The 24024-nt window shown below is 35.5% G+C and overlaps 1 protein-coding gene across 1 annotated transcript in view; it reads right to left on the reverse strand.

Moving 5' to 3' along the window:
- The window catches only part of CAPZA2 (capping actin protein of muscle Z-line subunit alpha 2), a 57321-nt gene that overhangs the window by 18017 nt on the left and 15280 nt on the right, over positions 1-24024 (reverse strand). The window contains exons 2-4 of the mRNA XM_052638379.1: positions 10998-11061; positions 5587-5638; positions 149-212 (exon numbers count right to left, since the gene is read on the reverse strand). Coding sequence (XP_052494339.1) covers positions 149-212; positions 5587-5638; positions 10998-11061 — 180 coding nt within the window. The remainder of the gene's footprint in view (positions 1-148; positions 213-5586; positions 5639-10997; positions 11062-24024) is intronic.

The following is a 24024-nucleotide window of genomic DNA, read 5'->3' on the forward strand; positions in this document are numbered from 1 at the left end:
ATTATTTTGCCCCTAATTGGCTATGGTTAAAATAAACACTTAAAAAAATTTTTTTAAACATACCACTTTACAATTTTTGCAGGATACATTAACCATTATAAGTGCAATAAAGAATAGTAGATCTTGTGTTTATATGAAATGTACATACCTGATCTTCATAACCTTCAATTTTTACTGGGGTAAACTGGTCCAAGTTATATTGTGCAAATGCACTAAAAAAGAAAATGGTCGGTTATTTAAAATCATGTATTTAATGCTCTTAAAAAAATCACAAACAATTCACTTGTCAATAAAAGTCTCCTGCACTGCACATGACAAGTTAAATAAAAATGTAATTCTCCACTACTGATCTTATATTAGGTATATATTATATAGATATGGCTTTATAAAAACTGATAAATGACATCCAGCTTTCAATATTTAGCTAGTATAGGCCTCACTTATCACATCCACAAAAAGAGGGGTTTGAACTAGATGACTTCCAAAGTTCCTTCTAGTTCAGAAAACACTCCATTTACCCACTCATCATCCATTTACCTACCTCTCCATCCATGCAAATATTTAGGTGTTAAGCACTCTGTTAAACACACTAAAACCAATAATTTCTCTGCCCCTACAGCCCAATCACCCATTTCTAAGTCACCTGTTCCTTGTAGTTAAGATATTTTTATGCCCTTTACTATGAGTCACTCACATCTTTTACTTTTCACCATGTATTTCCACTAATTTCTTTTATCTATTATTCAAATTCTGTTCATTATTTAAACTCAGCTCAAAAATCATCTCTAAATAGAAATTTTAAATTTCTTCCTTTGGGCTCCAAAGGCCTTTGATATTGGGCTCCAATATGCCTCTATACTTTCTTCAGTTGGCTAGAAACTGAACATGTCTGACTCCCCTCTGGGAAATCCCTAAGAGGTTTATTCGTCTCATCATCACAGTAAAGTCTGGTATTCATACATCTGTTAGATAAAAGGCTATTTCTGGATATTTCAAAGTTTTCTAGATTTAGGAGTACCAAGTCTTCAGTATGCCTAATTTTACTATGAAATATACTGAATTTATGCCTTTTAGCAAAGATGTCCAATTAAAGCCACTTTTTAAGAAAACCCACATTTTTTTCCCCTTACAAAAAGACAGAAATTTCTCAAAACTAAATTAAAAAAAAATTAAAAGAGTTAAAGCAATAGGAAAAAGGCAGAAGGTAGAAAAGAAGTACAGAGAAAGAGACTGCTTATATTAAAGAAATTCAATATCAAAAAATGAAACTGAAGCAGCAACAGGACTATGGCTATGCACTTACTCTGATGAAACTGCCGCTAGGCTACATTCTAAATGTTTTTATAATGCTTTCCAAACTTATGTTATACAGCTCTGGACAGTCTCAAGGACAGGTGATACATTAACTTTTGAGGATGAAACCAGGTTTGGAGATACTTCAAAAGTAATTTAGAATAAAGGGAACAATGAGGCGGGGTAACACAATATTTGTTTGAAAATTATTTCATAGGACAGTATAAATCAGAGTAATACAGTTCTAAAGTCAATCAATGATTTAAGGTATATTTCTGTACTTTACAGATAACCTCAAAAATCTGCAAAATGAATTTGAATAAAGAGAAATTCTGTACAAAGATTACAACTGAAGTCAACAAAAAGAATCAATACTTTCTCTCCTTATTCATCTAGTTAGCAATCATTTACTGCAACTATAATCACATGCAAGAAAAACTGATGTTTCTACTCAAGGTTTTGATGTTTTTTGAAGTCATACTTATAAACATCTTGTTTTTATCACTAGGTATTGATTTCCTCAAAGACTAATCTTAAAAAATTAGAATATCAGGCATTTAATGTATATACCTCTTAAAACATGGACCAGGACGTCCTGTCCCTGAAATATGGTTTATAACAGAAGAGAAATATAGCTCACATTCCAAGGAAATTCAATTTATTTAAAAGTAACAAACATCAGATAAACATTCCTTTGGATAAATAAAATTTCAATGCTTTCATACTTTATTCAAATGTATGGCTATTTCATACCACTTATATAATTACGAATATTTTTGTGACCTTTATTAAACTTTATTCTGCACAGGAAAAACTTCTTTCAACAAATCAAGTTTCTTATTTCCTTAACTTAAAAAAAAATTCACTGATTTCTGCAGCTACATTAAACAACCCACATTTATTTACCACAGAGAACTCAAGAGGAAACAATTACTCTGAAAAGTACTGTTGTTAAAAGGTCATGAACAATGTACATTTCCTTTACTTTTTTAAGACTTTTGTCGACATGCTATATGCTGTAAGAAAGAAAATAAATTTTACTTGGATATATAATCTAAAAGGTTTAAAGAACTTAGGAATAAGAGGCTATTCACTCAGAAACTAATGACTGAAGTCAAAGATATCAAGTAAACTTATTTCTATTAAGCACGTCAATCATTAACAGGGGTGGAAGCAACCCAAATGTCCACTGACAGGTGAATGAAAAAACAAAATGTTTATACATTTTTTTCATCCACCAAACACACACACAGCAAGTGTTAAAAAGGAAGGAAGTTTTAACATGCTTCAACACAGGAGAACTTTGAAGACATTCTGTTAACTAGAATAAACCAGTTACAGAAAGACAAATACGGTATGATTCCAGTTATAAGAGGTATCTGGGGAAGTCAAATTCATATAGAAAATAGAATATAATTCCCAGGGGCTAAGAGGAGGGGAGAATGGGAAATTGTAGAGTTTCAGTTTTGGAAAATTAAAAAAAAATTCTGGAAATGGATAGTGGTGATGGTTATACAAAATGTGTATGTACTTAATGCCAAAGAACTGTGTGCTTAAAAAACATTAAAAAGTTAAACTTTATATTAGGTATATTTTCCCCACAATAAAAAATAATATATAAACATTGCTATTAAAAGATAACAGGGCATAAAAGACCCCTAACAGCTTGTACAATCTTGAGAATGAAGAACAGAGCTGGAAGAATCATGCTTTCATATTTCAGAGTTATACTACCGGGTTGGTCAAAAGGTTTGTTTGTTTTTTTCTGTAAGATGTTAAGGAAAAACACAAATGAACCTTTGGGCCAATCTAATTCAGAGCTATTGTAATCAAAACAGTATGGTGCTCACACAAAAACAGACATATAGATCAATGGAACAGAGTAGAGAACCCAGAAATAAATTCACATACTTATATTCAATTAATCTATGACAAAGAAGATAAGACATTAAATGGAGAAAAGACAGTCTCTTCAGTAAGTGGTGTGGGAAAACTGGACAGCGACATGGAAAACAATAAAATCTGAACATTCTCTAATACCATATATGAAAATAAACTCTAAAGCCCCAACTATAAGACTGGAAATCATAAAATGCCTAGAGGAAAACATAGACAACACTCTTTGATATAAATCGCAACTAGTTTTAGATCCATCTCCTAGAGCAAAGTAAATAAAAGGAACGCAATTAAACCTAAAACCTTTTGCACAGCACAGGAAACCATCAACAAAACAAAAAGACAAAATAATGAACAGGAAAAAATATTTGCAAATGATATATAACTGATAAGGAATTAATATCCAGAATATATAAAAAGTTGATACAAATCATAGTTTATAAAAAAAAACCACCTGATTAAAAAATAGGCAGAAGAATTGAACAGACCTTCTTCCAAAGAGGACATACAGATGATCAACAGGCATATGAAAAAATGTTCAACATTACTAATCATTAGGGAAATGTGAATCAAAACCACAGTGAGATATCACTTCACACCTGTCAGAATGGCTAGTATCCAAAAGAACATAAATAACAAATGCTGGAAAGTATGTGGAGAAAAGGGAACCCCGCTACACTGATGGTGGGAATATAAATTGGTGTAACCACTGTGAAAAACAATATGGAGCTTTCTCAAAAAACTAAAAACAGAACTGCTTTATGATCCAGCAATTCCACTCCTTGGTTTATATTGGAAGAAAACAAAAAAACTACTTCAAAAGGATACCTGCACCTCAATGTTCATAGCAGAATTATTTACAATTGCCAAGATACAGAAGCAACCTAAGTGTCCACCAACAGCTGAATGGATAAAGAAGCAGCAGTAAATATGTACTATGGGATACTACTCAGCCATAAAAAGTACTGAATTTTTGCCACCTGCAACAACACTGGTGGACACAGAGAGCATTTATGCTAAGTGAAATAAGTCAGAGGAAGACAACTATTGTATGGTATCACTTATACGTATAATCTAAAAATAGGACAAACTAGTGAATATAACAAAAAAGAAACAGACTTACAGATATGGAGCACAAACTAGTGGTTATCAGTGGGGAGAGGGAAAGTGGGTATGGCAAGAAAAGGGCAGGGGATTAAGAAGCACAAACTATTATGTATAAAATAAATAAGCTACAAGGATATATTGTACAACAAGGAATATAGTCAGCATTTTACAGTAATCACTCATGGAACACAGTTTTAAAAAGCTGTGAATCACTATGCTGTACACCTATAACATGTAATATTGTATATCAACTATTTCAATTTAAAAAATGGGGAAAAGATAACAGGAATTTAAATCAGAAATGTCTAGAAGTCTGCTGAACCTCCACCTTCATTAGAATTAACTCTAAAAAACAAATTTATTTGATAAAGCCTTCAAACATTACAAAAAAAGGATTAGAGCAAATTTTCCCCATCAGTCAAGATTTCACATTCTGGTAGTATTCTAAGATGAAAGTAAGTGGCTGTATGGATACTGAACACTTTTTGTAAGGCACCTTAAAGTTTAATTTCATCATTTTCAAATGAGTAAAGAAATTAGTTAAATATGGGTCCACAGGCCTTATTCAAGGAAGTAAGAGAAGAAAAGAAAACAAATTATTTCTCTGAAATCTTAAGATAGCTGTGGCAAGTCATGATTGTGGTCACTGGTCCAAAGATGATATACTAAGATTTAGAACTGCTTAGTGATTCTTTGATTTACTCACAAATCTAGTAAATACTTATTAAGTAAGCATTTGTCAGATACTATGGTAGGTATTTATAGACAAATAAGTTCCTAACCCTCAAAAATCTAGTTTTTAAATTGAAGTACAGTTGATCTGTAATATTTCAGGTGTACAGCAAAGTGATTCAGTAATACAAACATATACATTCTTTTTCAGATTCTTTTCCACTACAGGTTATGACAAGATATTGACTATAGATCCCTGTGCTATATAGTAGTCGGTCCTTCTCAAACATCTATTAGGATCAAGCATTTAATAGAAAGTTAAGCTTGCATAAAATTGAAAGTATCACAATTTTAAAAATCAAAGTTTCTAAAATAGTTTTATCCAACTGTGCAAATGTCAAAATGTAGTATTAAGTATATAAGCCACACACAATGAATACCGAGTTTCATGTTATAGTTATATCTCTATATCCCTCTGTGGTCCAAGTATTTCTCTTCTAATCTAGTACATATATATGAACTTGATGTACATGTATCTGTTTCATGGATTAGTACCTAAAAACCCCTTTGAAAGTTTTTCCCATGTCACTTTATGTTAACATAATACATAATACTTACTGGGCTGCTCCTTCCCTGAGAAGATTATCATTATTAAGTAGTAACCGAACATCTGCAAAACAAACATTATGTTTTCAGTATTACTATTTTCCTATATTTGAAATTTCTATGGACTGAATTTAGGTTATTTCAGTCATGTATTAGCCTCCTACCCACCCCCCAAAATATGTACAGAAGATCAAAATATTACCTTCATGACCAAAATAACCACAGAAACACATCATGGTATTAATAAGAAAAGAAAAGATTTTGGAAAGGAAATAGGAGATGGAATGAAATAAAAATATGTTATTTCAAATGCAGGCAGACTGAGACTGTAACCACCTGTACCTGTAGCTTTCTTCTTTGTGTCTCCAAAGAATAAAGTGAAGATAACCTACACCAAAAAGATGATGTGAACAGATCTGCCAAAGACTGAGGACTATGCCTCTTAGTGTGACAATACTATCATGAGTCTCAAATGTATTTGCTTTATGGAAAAAGTGATTAAAACAAGAAACGGCTTGTGAACGCAGTACAGACGTAGGCATTTTGTTTCTCAGACATCTCATGTTCAATGACAGACGAATGTGTTTAGTTGGATATAGATAACTACTTACTTGATTGAGTAATCTCATTTTGTTTGTTGATTCTTAACTTTGTCCTAATTTTAGACTCAACTATGCAGACATTTTATCTATTAATCATTAAAACAGAACTACTATTTTTAGTTGGGAAAAAAAAAATTACAAAATTTCACCAGAAACCAAACAAAATTCTACTCTAGTCTTGGTGTTTTTTCTTTCATTATTCTCCCTACACACTTGGCTATTGTACATAATTGCTATCATAAAATATATGTAACAAAGTATCCTAATTTTTTCATTAAATGAAAATAACACAAATAACTTAAGAAATTGGTTAAATATAATAGACAATAGTTCTTATAGTGTAAAATTGGGCTTCTAGTAGATATAATGTAAATATGCATTTATCAACATGGAAATAAATATACAATAAACAGGAAGGAGGAAATTCATCATGCATAGTAAGTACTAACTTATGTAATGTTATATACATGAGTATAAATTGAGAAATGTTTTAAGTATTTTATTCAAACAGTGGAGAAGAGAGGGTAGAATTCTGTGTGATTCTAGATTCTCTTCTGCACTTTAGAAATTTTAAAATGACTACGAATCAATAAAAATATAAAGTTATTCCAAAGGAAACAATATTGCCTATTCACATACCTCTTTTCAGCAGTAGGTCACAATAAAAAAAAAAAATCTCTTTGACTAACCACTAATACAATTCCAATTTAATTTCTAAATTAACTGATTTTAAACAATGGAAGCTTCTGCCTGAAAAACTAAAACAAAGATATTTACAATTATAGGTATTTCTTTCTCACAAAGTAAACTGGCAATTCTACTTGACACATATGATTCCTGTATCTTCAGTATTTAAAGCACAAGCATTAACAGTGGTTTTGCACAGTAGTGTCTCTTCTCCCATTTAAATGGGAAAATAATTTAAAAGCAGAATCTATTGATCCTGTTATCTTCACTCTGGAAAAAAAAGTTCAAACTTTTATCATATGTAGAATACTATGAAAGAAAGAGAAGAATTTGAATAAAATAAAAACTACTCTTAAGGGATGTGGTTTCAAGTCAGACCACACATTAGAACAATGGGTGATGAGTGGGAGTCTAAAAAAAACAAAGAACAGTATACACGTCAGAACTCCTGCCCAGATAACACATCAGTTCCTGAAAACTAAGACCAAAAATCTATGCTGTAACGATTCTAACAGTCAATCTGGGAAACAGCACTTGGGAAGCACTAATTTGACGAGATTATGACTCTGCATTTCTAACCTTTGTGGCGTCCATGAAATTATTGATGTTAATGTTATCAACAAAAATAGCATAAAAATAATCAAATACATGAGATTTCTTCCCCTTCAAATATTTCATTCCTTTTTAACACTAATATACTCCTATATGTAGTTAAAACCTACATATCTTGTATCTCCCACTTCCATTCCACAGCCCCAGCCCAGGCCTACTGAATGCCCAAATCTACCGGACCTCAACACAGAATGTATCAACTCAACATTAATTTCCAATGAGACTTACAAAAGCAATTTCTAGGACTCATATATTCTTCAAGGGTCTTTCTGATGAATACATTTGTAAGGCATTTAACTCCAAACAGTAAGTGAAAAACTTCTCTCAGAATTATAATTTATTCTTGGCTCTGTAAACTGTACAGGAGTTTGGGAGCCACTGACTTTAGCGCAATTTCCCCCTATCAATTTCAGTTTTAAACACCAATTTTGACCCAAGGGAGAAGAGACTCTGTCTTCTTTAATGTCCCAACCATCACACATATTAACGGGTATTTAGATTAAAAAGACTGAATATTAAAACAGAGTTTAAGCCCTACAGGAAACAAAAGTATTTTTGAATTCTCCCCAGCTTCCCAACTTATTGCTTCAGATTTTATAGTTATCTTGAAAGGGAGAATATTTTAACTTTCAGATTTTTCACAATATAGACTACCATTCTTCCTGAGTGTAGCTCAGTGGTTAAATTTTTAAATGTGTAACAACTACCATATGTAACTCTATGTACTAAATCATACATTAATACAGTTTGTGGATAATTTAGGGGATTTTTCTAGGGTATTTTAGGATTTGAAATGGCTGAGCTATTTCAAATTCTAAAAGATGATGTTGTTCAAGGGCTGTATTCAATATGCCAGCAAATTTGGAAAACTCAGCAGTGGCCACAAGACTGGAAAAGGTCAGTTTACATTCTAATCTCAAAGAAGGACAATGCCAAAAATGTTCTAACTACCACACCATTGCACTCACTTCACATGCCAGCAAGGTCATGCTCAAAATTCTCCAAGCCAGGCTTCAACAGTACGTGAACTGAGAACTTCCAGACATAAGAGCTGGATTTAGAAAAAGCAGAGGAACCAGAGAACAAATTTTCAACATCTGCTGGATCACAGAAAAAGCAAGGCAATTTCAGAGAAACATCCATCTACTTCTGTTTCACTGACTAAGCTAATGCCTTTGGCTGTGTGGATCACAACAAACTGTGAAAAATTCTTAAAGACATGGGAGTACTAGGTCATCATACCTGTCTCCTGAGAAGCCTTATGCAGCACAAGAGGCAATAGTTAGAATTGGACATGAATAATGCACTGGTTCAAAATTGGGAAAGGAGTATATAATGGCTGTATATTGTCACCCTGTTTGCAGAGAACATCCTGTGAAAGGCCGGGCTGGATGAAGCACAAGCTGGAATCAAGATTGCCAAAAGAAGTATCAATAACCTCAGATATGCAAAACCACCACCCTTACGGCACAAAGCAAAGAGGAACTAAAGAGCCTCTTGATGAAGGTGAAAGAGGAGAGTGAAAAAAGCTGACTTAAAACTCAACATTCAGAAAATGAAGATCATGGTATCTGGTCCCATTACTCATGGCAAATAGATGGGCAAACAGTGGAAACAGCGACAGACTTTATTTTCTTGAGCTCCAAAATCACCACAGATGGTGACTGCAGCCATGAAATTAAAAGACGCCTGGCTTCATGGAAGAAAACCTATGAAAAACCCAAGACAGCATATTAAAAAGCAGAGACATCATTTTGCTGACAAAGGTCTATATAGTCAAAGCTATGGTTTTTCCAGCAGACATGTATGGATGTGAGAGTTAGACCATAAAGAAGGTGGTGGTGATGCTTCCGAACTGTGGTGTTTGAGAAGACTCTTGAGAGTCCCTTGGACTGCAAGAAGATCAAAGCAGTCAATCCTAAAGGAAATCAATCCTGAATATTCATTGGAGGGACTGATGCTGAAGTTGAAGCTCCAATACTTTGGCCACTGATGTGAAGAGCTGACTCACTGGAAAAGACCCTGATGCTAGGAAAGACTGAAGGCATGAGAAGGGGATGGCAGAGGACGAGATGATTGGATGGCATCACCAACTCAAAGGACATGAGTTTGAGCAATCTCCGGGAGATGGTGAAGGAAAATGGAAGTCTGGCATGCTGTAGTCCATGGGGTTGCAAAGAGTCGAACACAACTGATTGACTGCACAACAGCAGCAATTTTTGCCTCATTTTTTGACTTTCAGAACTAATCTTTTCTGAGGTGAGATTCCATTATATCTTATACTATGAATGAAAATGAATGATTAAACTTCTTAAAAAACAGGTTTAAATAGCTTACTCTGGAGTAGAATGTTTAAAAAATGACTGAATACCCATTCAAGACATAGTAAAGGCCAAATATTTGAAGTAGATGTATGGATGTGAGAGTTGGACTGTGAAGAAGGCTGAGTGCCGAAGAATTGATGCTTTTGAACTGTGGTGTTGGGGAAGACTCTTGAGAGTCCCTTGGACTGCAAGGAGATCCAACCAGTCCATTCTGAAGGAGATCAACCCTGGGATGTCTTTGGAAGGAATGATGCTAAAGCTGAAACTCCAGTACTCTGGCCACCTCATGTGAAGAGTTGACTCATTGGAAAAGACTCTGGTGCTGGGAGGGATTGGGGGCAGGAGGAGAAGGGGACGACAGAGGATGAGATGGCTGAAAGGCATCACGGACTCGATGGATGTGAGTCTGAGTGAACTCCGGGAGTTGGTGATGGACAGGGAGGCCTGGAGAGCTGCAATTCATGGGGTCGCAAAGAGTCGGACACGACTGAGCGACTGAACTGAACTGAACTGAACTGATGGTAGCTTATTCTCAAAACTGTTTAAAAAAAAGTCTTGTATAAAGATCACTACAAGCCATTTTCTGCATGACTGTTTCAATGTTTCAACCACATTGTTCTTACTGTTAAAACGAAGTATTTTAGAGTTCTTACAGCAACCAGGAGACTATGTTATATTTAAATTTCTCATCTATGGGTGAACAATTATAAAACTGTTTGCCATATAGTATGAGGTTTAAAGAAAGGCATACTGGTAACTGATTTATGAGCTATAATTTAAACAACAAATTTTTTTACATGTGATGTCATTTTCTAAGCAGGTGAAACAGGCATGGTGAAACAGTGTTTCTCCCTTTCTTGGCTGTTCTTATTAATCCACTAATCTTTTCTTTGAAAGAAATTTTAAAAAAATGCACATCACAATTCCAAAGAATAGTTAAAATTAAAATTTTCTTGTCTTTTAAAATGATTTAATGTTATTCTTTTTAGAGGGTTAAAATTTATCAGGTACAATAATCTATGTCATAAATATATTGTAGACCTTACATAATGCAGACGGACAAAAATTTCATTGCAATTCAGAAAATACAGATTTTTCTACCCATTCTCTTTAGCTTAGTTACTGATTATGTAATTTATTCTTTAAAGAATGAGTACTGGATACCTCAAGCCTTACTGTTTATGAATTAAACACTCACCATTAAACACTTCATTAAATTCTCCAGGAGGAGCATGAATGATGAACTTGGCTGCTATGCGCACCTGAAACAGAAAGGAAGATATAAATGTTCCATAGCATAGGCCTCTGCTAAAACAACAAAAGAACCATGAGGAATTATACTGCTTCAAAATTCTATTGAAAATGGCTTAAGATTTTAAAGACTGACTTTTTTTTCACTCAAACACCCTTACTCTTTTAATAATTTAATATAATCACAATGCATAAGCTGAATGCAGATAAAATATACATATAACTAATGCATTTAAGGATTCAAAGCTGCCTACATAGAAAGATTTTCTTATAAGCAAATTTTTCTTTTAAACTAAAATGGAAAAAAATGACCCATCAAGAAAATTTATATGTATGAAGAATTAAGAAACATTTAGGTACAACAACAAAAATATATGCATGTGTCTATACAGTCACAGATGTGCTTATCTATAAAGTCACAAATTAGTAAAAAGAAAAATGTAGCGAGGAAGAAAGCATAAATTCAAAATGCTCTGAACATGACACCTGACTGAATCTTAGGAAATTTTAGCTCAAAAATAAGTGAGAGACAAATATCAACAGGTATGAAACTGAAATTTGAAACTGTTAGTCACTCAGTTGTGTCGGACTCTTTGTGACCCCATGGACTATAGCCTGCCAGGCTCCTCTGTCTATGGAATTCTCCACGCAAGAATACTGGAGTGGGTTGCCATTCCCTTCTCCAGGGGACTGAACCCGGGTCTCCTGCATTGCAGGCAGATTCTTTGCCGTCTCAGCCACCAAGGAAGCACCATCAACAGGTATACTGACAGACATATTTCAAGAGAATAAGGGCCATATTACAGAGATTAACACTAATGAATACATACATATATACATATATATATATTTTGAAAGGTTAGATGACAAGCCCAGTATTATCATTTAGTGAAGAAATTATGAGTAATTATAATAATTTCCCAATCACTATACAATAAAACTAAGCTGATCAGTGATCTTGTCAGATATGTACACTCATGAGCCCTACCCAACCAACTGAATTAGATTCTGGAAGTGAGGCCCAGAACACACGATTGAGAGAAGCTTTCCAGGTGATTTTTAAAATACACACTCAAGCAGTCACTGAATTAAGGGACCACACTTGGCAAAAACAAAAGCCTTATTTCATCTTGTCCACTTGTCACTGCTCTGATGTGGAAACTAGAAATAATGAAAAAGGAAATAGTCCTAGATCTAGAAAGGAATCAAATTTATTGTTAAAAGCATTTCAACAAATAAAAACTTCAGGCTTTCTTCTAACAGGTATTTAAGGAAGAAATACCAATTCTATACTAATTATTTCAGAAAACAGAAGTGAAAACAACTTCCAACCTTTTTAAAAAGAACAGCATTGTCTTATACCAAAGACTAAAATACTGTAAGAAACACAACTCAAAGACCAAAATCCTCCGGAAGGTAGATGCAAAAATCCTCTCAATAAAATATGAGCAAATTTAATCCAATTATATATAGAAAGGATAACACATCACAACCAAGTGGAGTTTATCCTGGAAATGTAGGGCTGTTTCAATGTTTGAAAATAAATGATAGTAATTCATGATTAATCAACTGATTAAGATGAAAAGCCACAACTACCTCAATAGAAGCAGAAAATTATTTAATAACATTCAACAACCAATAATGATAAAAATTCTTAGCAAACTAAAAAGACAGTGTCTTTAATCTGATAAAAGATATTTCAAAAAAACCTATAGCTAACATCATCCTTAGTGGTTGAAGACAGAAAGCTCCCCCCTAAAATCAGGAACAAGACAAGAATGTCTGTTCTCATCCCTCCTATCTAACATCACACTGAGAGTGCAATAAGGTAAGAAAATGGAATGAAAGGCAATTTCATAAATAAAACTTTCTACTTGCAAACATGATACTTTCCAGTGAAAAATCCCAAGGAGTCTTAAACAAATAAAGAAAACTACTCAAAAACCTAAAATTGGAGTAGGAAATGGCAACCCACTTCAGTATTCTTGCCCAGAAAATTCCACGGACAGAGGAGCCTGGCAGGGTACACTCCATGGGGTTGCAAAGAGTTGGACAAGACTAAGCAAGAGGAGCGAGCAAGAACCTATAACCTAGGTAAAAATCTAACAAAATATGTGCAAGACTAATATTCTGAGAACTACACAAAACTGATGAAAGAAATCAAAGAAGCTCTAAATAAACAGATATGCTGGGTTCATGGATTATAAGTCTCCCTATTGTAAAATAACAATTTTCCCCAAACTATTCTACAAATTCAATGAATGTCCAATCAAGATCCAAGAAGAATTTCTTTGATACATAGTAACAAGCTTATTCTAACACCAATGCTTCCTATACTATTATTTTTCTACGTTTGAAGAATCCAATGAATGCAGATTATTTTGGGTATGTATTAATACACCCTCCCTTAAATGCAAGCAAGATCAAGAAATCACTCTAATGCCCAGAACAGCCATAAACATCACCAAAGTATTAAAAAAAAAAAAAGATTTTGGCTAGAAAATTAGAGGAAATAAATATTATTCACACCCTCAGTAGTAAACAGGATTCCCTTGTGGCTCAGCTGGTAAAGAATCTGCCTGCAATGTGGGAGACCTGGGTTTCATCCCTGGGTTGGGAAGATCCCCTGGAGAAGGGAAAGGCTACCCACTCCAGTATTCTGGCCTGGAGAATTCCATGGACTGTATAGTCCAAGGGGTTGCAAAGAGTTGGACACCCCTGAGCAACTTTCACTTTCAGTAGTAAACGCAAAGTAGTAAAGGCAAATGAAATAGAATAGCCAAAACAATTTTGAAAAAGAACAAAGTTGAAGAGTTCACATCACCTAAGCTACAGTCATATACGGATCATAATGGAATAGAATACAAAGCCCCAAAATAAACCCATATGCCTCAGTCAATTAGTCTTTGACAAAGGAGGCAAGAATATACAATGGAGAAAAGACAGTCTCTTCAGCAAGTGGTGTTAAGAAAGCCACATGTGAATCAATTAAATTAGAACACTGGCTCACATCAAAACACAAAATGGCTTAAAACACATATAAACTCAAAATGGCTTAAAACACATATAAACTCAAAATGGCTTAAGGATTTAAATATATGACATGATATCATAAAACTCCTAGAAGAGAACAAAGGCAAAACATTCTCTAACCTTAATCTTACCAATGTTTTTCTGGATCAGTCTCCCAAGACAAAAGAAATAAAAGCAAAAATAAAAAATGGGACCCAATCAAAATTTTATGCTTTTGCACAGCAAAGGAAACCATAAATAAAATGAAAAAACATCCTATTTGGGAGAAAATATTTGCAAATGATGTGACCAATAAGGGCTTCGTTTCCAAAATATAATAGAAACATCTCATACAACTCAACACCACAATTGAATCAAAAAATGGGCAGAAAACCTAAACAGACATTTCTCCAAGACATACAGATGACCAACAGACACATGAAAAGATTCTTAACATCGCTAATTATTAGAGAAATGCAAATCAAAATTACAATGAGGTACCACCTCACAGGTCAGAACGGCCACTGTTAAAAAATCTACAAATAATAAATGCTGAGAAGAGGGTGTGCAGAAAACGGAACCCTCCAACACTCTTGGTGGGACTGTAAATTGATGCACCCACTATGGAAAACAGCACAGAAGTTCCTTAAAAAAACTAAAAAAAAGAGCTGTCAAAGAACCACAATCCCACTCCTGGGTATGTATCTGAACAAAACTATAACTGAAAATATACATACACCCCAGAGTTCATAGCAGCACTACTCACAATAGCCAATACATGGAAGCAGCCTAAATGTCCATCAACAGCTGAATGGATAAAGAAGATGTGGTACACACACAGACACACACACACAAACAAGTACTATTCAGCCATAAAAAAAGAATGAAATAACGTCATTTGTAGCGACCCACTCCAGTGTTCTTGCCTGGAGAATCCCAGGGACGGGGGAGCCTAGTGGGCTGCTGTCTATGGGGTCGCACAGAGTCGGGCACAACGGAAGCGACTTAGCAGCAGCAGCAACACAGACAGACCTAGAGACTACCATACTAAGGAAAGGAAGTCAGAAAGACAAATACCATAGAATACCACTTATATACAGAATCTAAAATATGACACCAGTGAGCACACCTTCGAACAAAAACAGACTCCAAATACAGAGAACAGACTTGTGGTTTTGGGGGCACCAGGCAAGGACGGATTGGGAGTTTGACATTAGGAGTTGCAAACTACTATATATAAGATGCACAAACAGCAAGGTCCTACTGCAGAACACAAGGAACTATGTACAATATCCTGTAATAAACCACAATGGAAAAGAAAAATACAATAATAAAAAGTGTTAGTTACAGTCATTAAGATAGCATGGTATTGGCAAAGGGATAGACAATGAATGGAACAGAGTTGACAGCCAAAAAATATATCCCACATGTATATAGCCAAATGATTTTTGACAAAGGTACAAAGGCAATTCAATGTTGAAAAATATCTTTTCAACAAATGATATCCAAACAATTAGATACGCATGAGTAAAAAATACACTATGCAAACCTCACTCCTTACCAAAAAAAATTACCTCAAAATGGATCATAGCTCTAAATGAAGAATATAGAAATTAACAAAAATTAAAAGGAAACAGAAGAAAAACCTTCATGACCTGGGCTTAGGCAAAAAGTTTCTAGACGTGACACTAAAACCACGATCCATTAAAAAAGCTGATAAGCTGGACTTTACTGAAATTAAAAACTTATGCTCTGTTATCGACGCTAAAAAAACAAAAGAAGAATTGATGCTTTCAAACTGTGGTTTTGGAGAAGACTCTTGAGAGTCCCTTGGACTGCAAGGAGATCAAAGCAGTCAATTCTAAAGGAAAACAATCGTGAATATTCACTGAAGCAACTGATGTTGAAGCTGAAGCTCCAATACTTGGGCCGCCTGGTGCAAAGAGCAGACTCACTGGAAAACACCCTGATGGTGGGAAAGACTGAAGGCAGGAGGAGAAGGGGATGAGAGAGGACAAGATGACTGGATGGCATGACCGACTCAATGGACATGAGTTTGAGCTAACTCTGGGAGATGGTGAACAACAGAGAAGCCTAGCGTGCTGCAATACATGGGGTTGCAAAGAGTTGGACACAACTGAGCTACTGAACAATAACAACAACAACAAAAGAATGAAAAGACAAGCTACAAATTGGAGAGTGTGTGTTAGTAGCTCAGTCATATCTGACTCTTTGCCACCCCATGGACTGTACCCTGCCCAGGCTCCTCTGTTCATGGAATGCCCCATGCAAGAATACTGGAGTGGGTTGCCATTCCCTTCTCCTAGGGATCAGACCCTGGTCTCCTTCATTGCAGGTGGATTCTTTACCATCTGAGTCACCATAAACTGGAGAAAATATCAGCAAATCACATATCCAATAAACAATTTGTATCTGGAACATATACTATCAAAATACAACAGTAAGAAAACAGTAAACAAAAGACGTGAACACACTTCAGCAAAGAAGATAAAGAGAAGATAAACACAAAAAAGGACGTGCAATATCATTATTACAGAAATGAATATTAAAATCATGAAACACCATTATATACCTAATAGAATGGCTAAAATAAAGAAGACTGATAATACCAAGTACTGGCGAGGATACAAAACGACTAGAGCTCTAAAACATTGCTTTGGCAATGCAAAATGGTGCAACTGCAGAGAAAACAGGTTAGCAATTTCTTATAAACACACATCATATGACACAACAATTCCACTTCCAGGTATCTAACTCTGTGTTTCCACAAAAATCTATTCAAAATTGCTCAAAACCAGGAACAATCCACAACTAAAACATCCACATATGGGTGAATGGGTAAGTGATAATGCATCTATGCAATGGAATACTACCCAGGAATGAAAAGGAACAAATTATCAATGCATGCAACAACTTGGATGAATCTCAAAAGCCTTGTGCTAAATGAAACAAACCAGTCTCAGAAGGTTACATGGCAATGATATGTTTCCATTTATATATTTTCAAATAAACAATATTTTATAGCAAGGGAGAACAGATTAATGGCTGCTAGGGGCTGGGAGAAGTGGGTGTGAACACAATGGGAGAAGTGAAGGAAAAGAAAATGAGGCAGCTTTGGGGGGTGATGGAATCACTTTATATCTTGATTTTGGTAATAGGTACATGCATCTATACACATGTTGAAAGTCATAAAAGAGAAGGGCACACTTCTACTATATGCTAATTAAAAATATATATTTCATGTGTTTCCAAATTATTTTCTTCTAAACTGTTTATAAAAGTATTATTAAAATCAAAAGGCAAAATATAGAAAATAAGTGATTTTTTTAATAGGCAAAGGTGGTGTAGAGAATGGAAGACAGCATATGCTAAACATACACTGGAATCTCCTATGTCTATATAAATGTCTTAACTTCCTTTGCTCCCTTATTCCTCTCTTTCTTCTGTTGGGGTAAATGTAAGAAAGCCTTAATCACTACCACAGGCAACAAATAAAAATTGTGGTATCCTGCTCATGAATTTATCAAATATTTCTTTGGGAAACTTTTAGAATTTTGAAGAAATTGTTTTTACTAGCCCTGAAGACTTACACACTACCAGTAAGCTGACAAATTAAAGTACTGATAGCAAGCAGTATATTATGTACATATATATATATACACACACACACATATATAATACACATAGCATATTTAGTGAAATGATTAATTGTTGAGGTTTTTTTTTAGTTATTTTAATAAAAAATACATATCATTTAGACTTTTATTCAGTTTTATTTTGGTTTTTTACCGAGAAAGCAAAACTGCTCTATACTTTCTCATCTTAGACTTATTTGCCCATGTTATTGCACAAAATGCATACAGTAAACCCAAAAGAGTTAACAGATGGGTCACAATTACCAAAGTGAACGGTGGGTCAAAAGAAGTGCCACCAAGTATTTAGAAGTGATGGGAGCTGACTGAAAATCCAAAACACAACTTGGACTTTACCAGCTATAACTGAAGTATCTTCATCTGGTCTTTGTGAATTTCAAAAGATAAGATTTTTGGATTTCTCAGCTGCTAAAGAAAATAAAGTGTGTCCACCACAGTAAAGGATTACTTACCTTCCTGAGAAACTGTTCTATCATCAGGGTATTTTTTAAACACTGCTACAGACTAAACATTCCCCTATACCCATCCTTCCTAGCTAACTTTTAAAAAAAAAAATTATTTATTCTAGCCCACTTCCAAATCCAAGAAAGAAAAAAAAGTCATACAAGTTAACAAGAAGAGGTCTCAAGAGCAGAATTAAAGTCTGAAAATAATCAAACACAAACTTCCTCAAACTCTAACACACATGGAGCTATACTCAATCTACACCTGCGAATATTAGAGTTTTTCTGGACAAGCCCTAGTATACTCCTAGGCCCACAGCAAAATCTCCTACATTAACCATCATCTTCTTCCACATGATATTATTCAAAGCCAGTTCAGTTCAGTCATTCAGTTGTGTCCAGCTCTTTGCGACCCCATGGACTGCAGCACGAGGCTTCCCTGACCATCACCAACTCCCGGACCTTGCTCAAATTCATGTCCATCGAGTGCGATATGCCATCCAACCATCTCATCCTCTGTTGTCCCCTTCTCTTCCTGCCCTCAATCTTTCCCAGGATCAGGGTCTTTTCCAATGAGTCAGTACTTTGCATCAGGTGGCCAAAGTATTGGAGCTTCAGCTTCAGCATCAGTCCTTCCAATAAACATTCAGGACTGGTTTCCTTTAGTATGGACTGGTTGGATCTCCTTGCAATCCAAAGGACTCTTAAGAGTCTCCTCCAACACCACAGTTCAAAAGCATCAATTCTTCAGCGCTTAGCATTCTTTATGATCCAACTCTCACATACATGACTACTGGGAAAACCACAGCTTTGACTAGAGAAACTTTTGTTGGCAAAGTAATGCCTCTGTTTTTTAATATGCTGTCTAGGTTGGCCACAGTTTTTCTTCCATGGAACAAGCGTCTTTTAATTTCATGGCTGCAGTCACCATCTGCAGTGATTCTGGAGCCCCCCAAAATAAAGTCTGACACTGTTTCCATGGTTCCCCATCTATTTGCCATAAAGTGATGGGACCGGATGCCATGATCTTAGTTTTCTGAAAACTGAGTTTAAGCCAACTTTTTCACTCTCCTCTTTCACTTTCATCAAGAGGCTGTTTAGTACTTCTTCACTTTCTGCCATAAGGGTGGTGTCATCTGCCTATCTGAGGTTATTGACATTTCTCTTGGCAAACTTGATTCCAGCTTGTGCTTCACCCAGCCCAGCATTTTGCATGATGTACTCTGCATATAAGTTAAATAAACAGGGTGACATTATACAGCCTCGACATACTTCTTTCCTGATTTGGAACCAGACTGCTGTTCCATGTCCAGTTCTAACTGTTGCTTCTTGCCCTGCATACAGATTTCTCAGGAGGCAGGTCAAGTGGTCTGGTATTCCCATCTCTTTCAGAATTTTCCAGAGTTTGTTGTGATCCACACAAAGGCTTTGGTGAAGTCAATAAAGCAGAAGTAGATGTTTTTCTGGAACTCTCTTGCTTTTTTGATGATCCAACAGATGTTGGCAATTTGATCTGTTTCAAGTCCTTCTAAACTGGCGTAGGATTCAGGAAAGAGTTAGTATTTTTACTATATTTTTAAACTGTAACTCTAGGTTGGGGAAGGGAGAATGCCTTGGTTTTGTTGGGAAGGTTTGGCTGGATGGGAGACTCTCTCTTATCTATGTTAGTGACTGGTAGGTGACAGGATACTTCATAACAATCACATCGAAAACAGTTTTAAAAAGTTAATACAGAGCTAAAAGCTAGAAGAACTATATTTTTCTTTGCTTTCTCTAGGATCCAAACATTATTTTGTATAAAATATAAAAAAGATAAACCTAACATAAATGGTATATTGCACTCTTGTGCTTCTTGGAAAAAAAGCAGATACTATAATGCTACTTATCGTTGTTTAGTTGCTAAGTCATGTCTGACTCTGAGACGCCAGGGACTGTAGCACCCCAGGCTCCTCCGTCCATGAGACTTCCCAGGCAAGAATACTGGAGTGAGCTGCCATTTCCTTCTCCAGGGAATCTTCCTGACAGAGGGATCAAAACAGTGTCTTGTGCATTGGCAGGCAGATTTTTTACCAGTGAGCCACCAGGGTAAGCAGAAGACAGAGTAGTACATTGAAAACAGCACCCAAAATGTTAGTACACATTACTTGAGAAAAAAAATAATTTCTGCCCATCAACTGTTAAACACAAAAGTACTATGAAACTTTTTTGTACTTTGCTTTTCTTATGGGCTACAATTCAAGCAACCAATTAAATAATGACAGAAACCCACAGAATAAAATAAGAATTCTTGTGTCCATACTGACATTAAGAAATGGATAAACAAATGGAGGGAAGCTCTTCATTATAGCAGAATTTAAATTAACAAATGCAGAAGTGATGACTGAATTACAAAATCACCCAGGGTGAGCAACAACAGTAATTGTTGCAGGCAACTATCATCCACAGATGCTAAAATTAGTTGGTAACAGTCTAAAAGGATAATTTATAAAATGTGAGGGAATCTTTCTACACAATACTTAACTAAGAAGGGATAAACAGTAACTCTGCACTGAAGAAACTTGCTACACATCACCTTTACCAAATGATCTAAGTTATCCTAAGAGTAAAGACCAGTATTATGTGCCCCCCAGTAAGATGTACTGAGGACACGATCACTTCTGTTATGCTCCTGCCAAAAATTCATGGCAGATCTAATCATGAGGAAACGTCAAATAGACTGAAATCGAGGTAGAGTCCACAAACTAACTATCCTGCACTCTTCCGAAGTGGTAAGTTCATGAAGGACAAAAAAGTGCTGAGAAACTGTTACAGATTAAAGACCAGGGAGCCACTACAACAAAGTTCAATATGATCCTGGATTAGATCCTGGACCACGGATTGGTGAAATCTGAACAGGGTCTTCATTGAGAGAGTTTAATACTGTATCAATATGAAATTTCTTGATTTTGATCATTGCACAGCCCTAAACACAGTGAAGTATTTAGAGAGTGGGGGGAAAAAATTCCTTCTCTAAAATTGCAGGAATTTTCTCTAATATTTTTTGTAGCTTTAAAGTTTTGCTCTTTACATTTAGGCCATTAACTCACCTGAGATTGACTTTTGTGTATGATGTGGAATAGAGATTCATTTTTTATTACACTGTCATAAGGATAAATAAACCATCCTACTGCTATTTTTTTTTAATGGATTCTCTTCCCCACTGGACCAAATAAATAAAAGAAAGAAGAAAAGTAACTCTTTTCAGTACTATTTTTTTCAATGTGAGTTACTTTCTTTTTTTTTTCCCCTCCAATCTGGGATATGAAAAACACATCATAATTTTTAATAAATTTCAAAGATCCTTCTGAAAGTGTCTAATACATTTAGTAGTCAGCATTCAGGTAGTAACTGCAAAAATGTAACTTCCTCAAGAATGTCTCAATATTTAAAAATATCAGCAAGCAACCCTATATTCTAAATTTGGTAGGTACTACATGATGAATAAATTTATAATCAAGAAAAAACTCTCATTTGTTTAGTTAGGATGGTCAGGGAATGTAGTATTTCAGTCAAATGAGCATTCTATGAGTTACTGCTAATGCAGTTCTGTAATGTGGACAGTTAATTTTCAAATAACATACATGCAAAACCATAAAAACTTACACTAATACAAGAAGTGGTAGAGTATATGATCTTTGGAGTCAGATTGAATGAGTTGGATTTTCATTTCTACTACTCATTAGCTACGTAAACTTGGGTGAATAAATAATAATATTAGTTTCAGCAGTGCAGAGAGTAAATACATTTGCATTAGCAGAGTTACATGTGAAACGCTTCTCTGTGCCCAAAGTGGCACAACGGTGGCTTATGCCCATGCATTTCTGTGTTTCCTGCAGTACATGCACTTCTGCACACCAACATTCTTTCTCTTCCCCTGGAATTCATCCCTCCCCTTTCTACTCTGCTCACCTCAAAGAGCAGTGCAACAGGAAGAAAAAGCTAGTTCCTAGTTAGCCAAGGCTATGGTTTTTCCAGTGGTCATGTATGGATGTGAGAGTTGGACTGTGAAGAAGGCTGAGCGCCGAAGAATTGATGCTTTTGAACTGTGCTGTTGGAGAAGACTCTTGAGGGTCCCTTGGACTGCAAGGAGATCCAACCAGTCCATTCTGAAGGAGATCAGCCCTGGGATTTCTTTGGAAGGAATGATGCTAAAGCTGAAACTCCAGTACTCTGGCCACCTCATGTGAAGAGTTGACTCACTGGAAAAGACTTTGATGCTGGGAGAGACTGGGGGCAGGAGGAGAAGGGGACGACAGAGGATGAGATGGCTGGATGGCATCACTGACTCAATGGACGTGAATCTGAGTGAACTCTGGGAGTTGGTGATGGACAGGGAGGCCTGGCGTGCTGCCATTCATGGGGTCGCAAAGAGTCAGACACGACTGAGTGACTGAACTGAACTGAGTTCTGTGACAGCAATGTACAGTTAACCTGTGGGTTTTCGTTTAAGCTAAGACAAATGATTTTTGTCTGCACCCAGGTTTTAACTTCTGTAAATCTCCATTTCTCATAGGCAAATTAAGGGAGATAACATACATCATTATTTCTTAACCTTTTAAAACCCTTGTGTCTGTGAGATAAAATTAAATATTATCTACAATTACCTTCTGAGAAAACTGCTACTACTTTTAATCCATGAAAAAAAAGAAAAAAAATTAGAGATTCAGAACTGGGATCTGAATGAATTCTTCAGAGGAAGTCTAAGGCTTTTAGGAGCTGCCTCCCCAAACAGCATAATCTTCCTATGATGGTTCGGAAGAAACATCCCAAATATTTGGACAATCTCTTCTACTTCCACTACTTCGATTATCATACATAACAACAGCTGTAAAACCTATATACCTATTACAACCTCTTTCAAGATCAAGATCCACTTTTCTAAATATAACTCAGTTATTAGAAATCTCCACCAAGTGCCTCAAAGATATCTCAGACTTGTCTCACCCAAAGCTACTCCCTCTGTTTGTCATAAAAATTATTGGCACCACCCAGATACATGCCACACTTTTCCTTTTCTCCCACAGTCAGCCACATGATTGAGTCTCTCTCTCTCTCAAATCTAATCTTCTTTTCTTTGATTCCATTTCTTTCAGACTCAGTCACTTTCTGGATTGTTACAACTGCCCTGCCTCCAGTCTTATCTCCAAAAGTCATTTTCCACTCTGCCACCAGATAGGTATTTTTCAATGAAAATTCCTATGTTTTTTTTTTCTGTTTAAATCATCTAATAGTTGCCCATTGCCAACAAGGTAAAGTCTAAAGTCTTTAGCATGACATATAAGGCTTTCTAAATCTGAAGGCTGTAAAATGTACTGTTAACAGCATAAACCCGAAATAAGACTGTATGTACGCAGACTACAGCTCCACTGACTCTTACTTACATGACCAAAAACATATTAAACTCAGTTTCCTCACCTGCAGTGAGATAATGCATTTAGAAAAGCACTTGGCACAGAGTATGCACTCAATTAACAGCTATTACCTTTTTATGCTACTTCCTAGCTCCTACAACATCCCACATATACACAGTACTGAAGTCTCACTACTCCACTCTCTCTTTCAGATGAGAACTCTCATCTCTCACGCCTCCACATCACTGCATATATGTTTTGGTCACCTTTTATCTACTATGATTAAATTGTACACAGCAGCAGAATATCTTAAACCTTGCATATTATCAGAAGAAAAGGTCACATAGAAAGAAAATCTCAAAGATCAGATTATGCTTTTAAAACACCCTGACGTATTTAGTACAGCAATCATTAGCATATACTTTTGATAAAGCATTAGTACTACTACTGAGAAC

The sequence above is a fragment of the Budorcas taxicolor genome, chromosome 4 (assembly GCF_023091745.1).
Source record: "Budorcas taxicolor isolate Tak-1 chromosome 4, Takin1.1, whole genome shotgun sequence".
NCBI lineage: Eukaryota > Metazoa > Chordata > Mammalia > Artiodactyla > Bovidae > Budorcas > Budorcas taxicolor.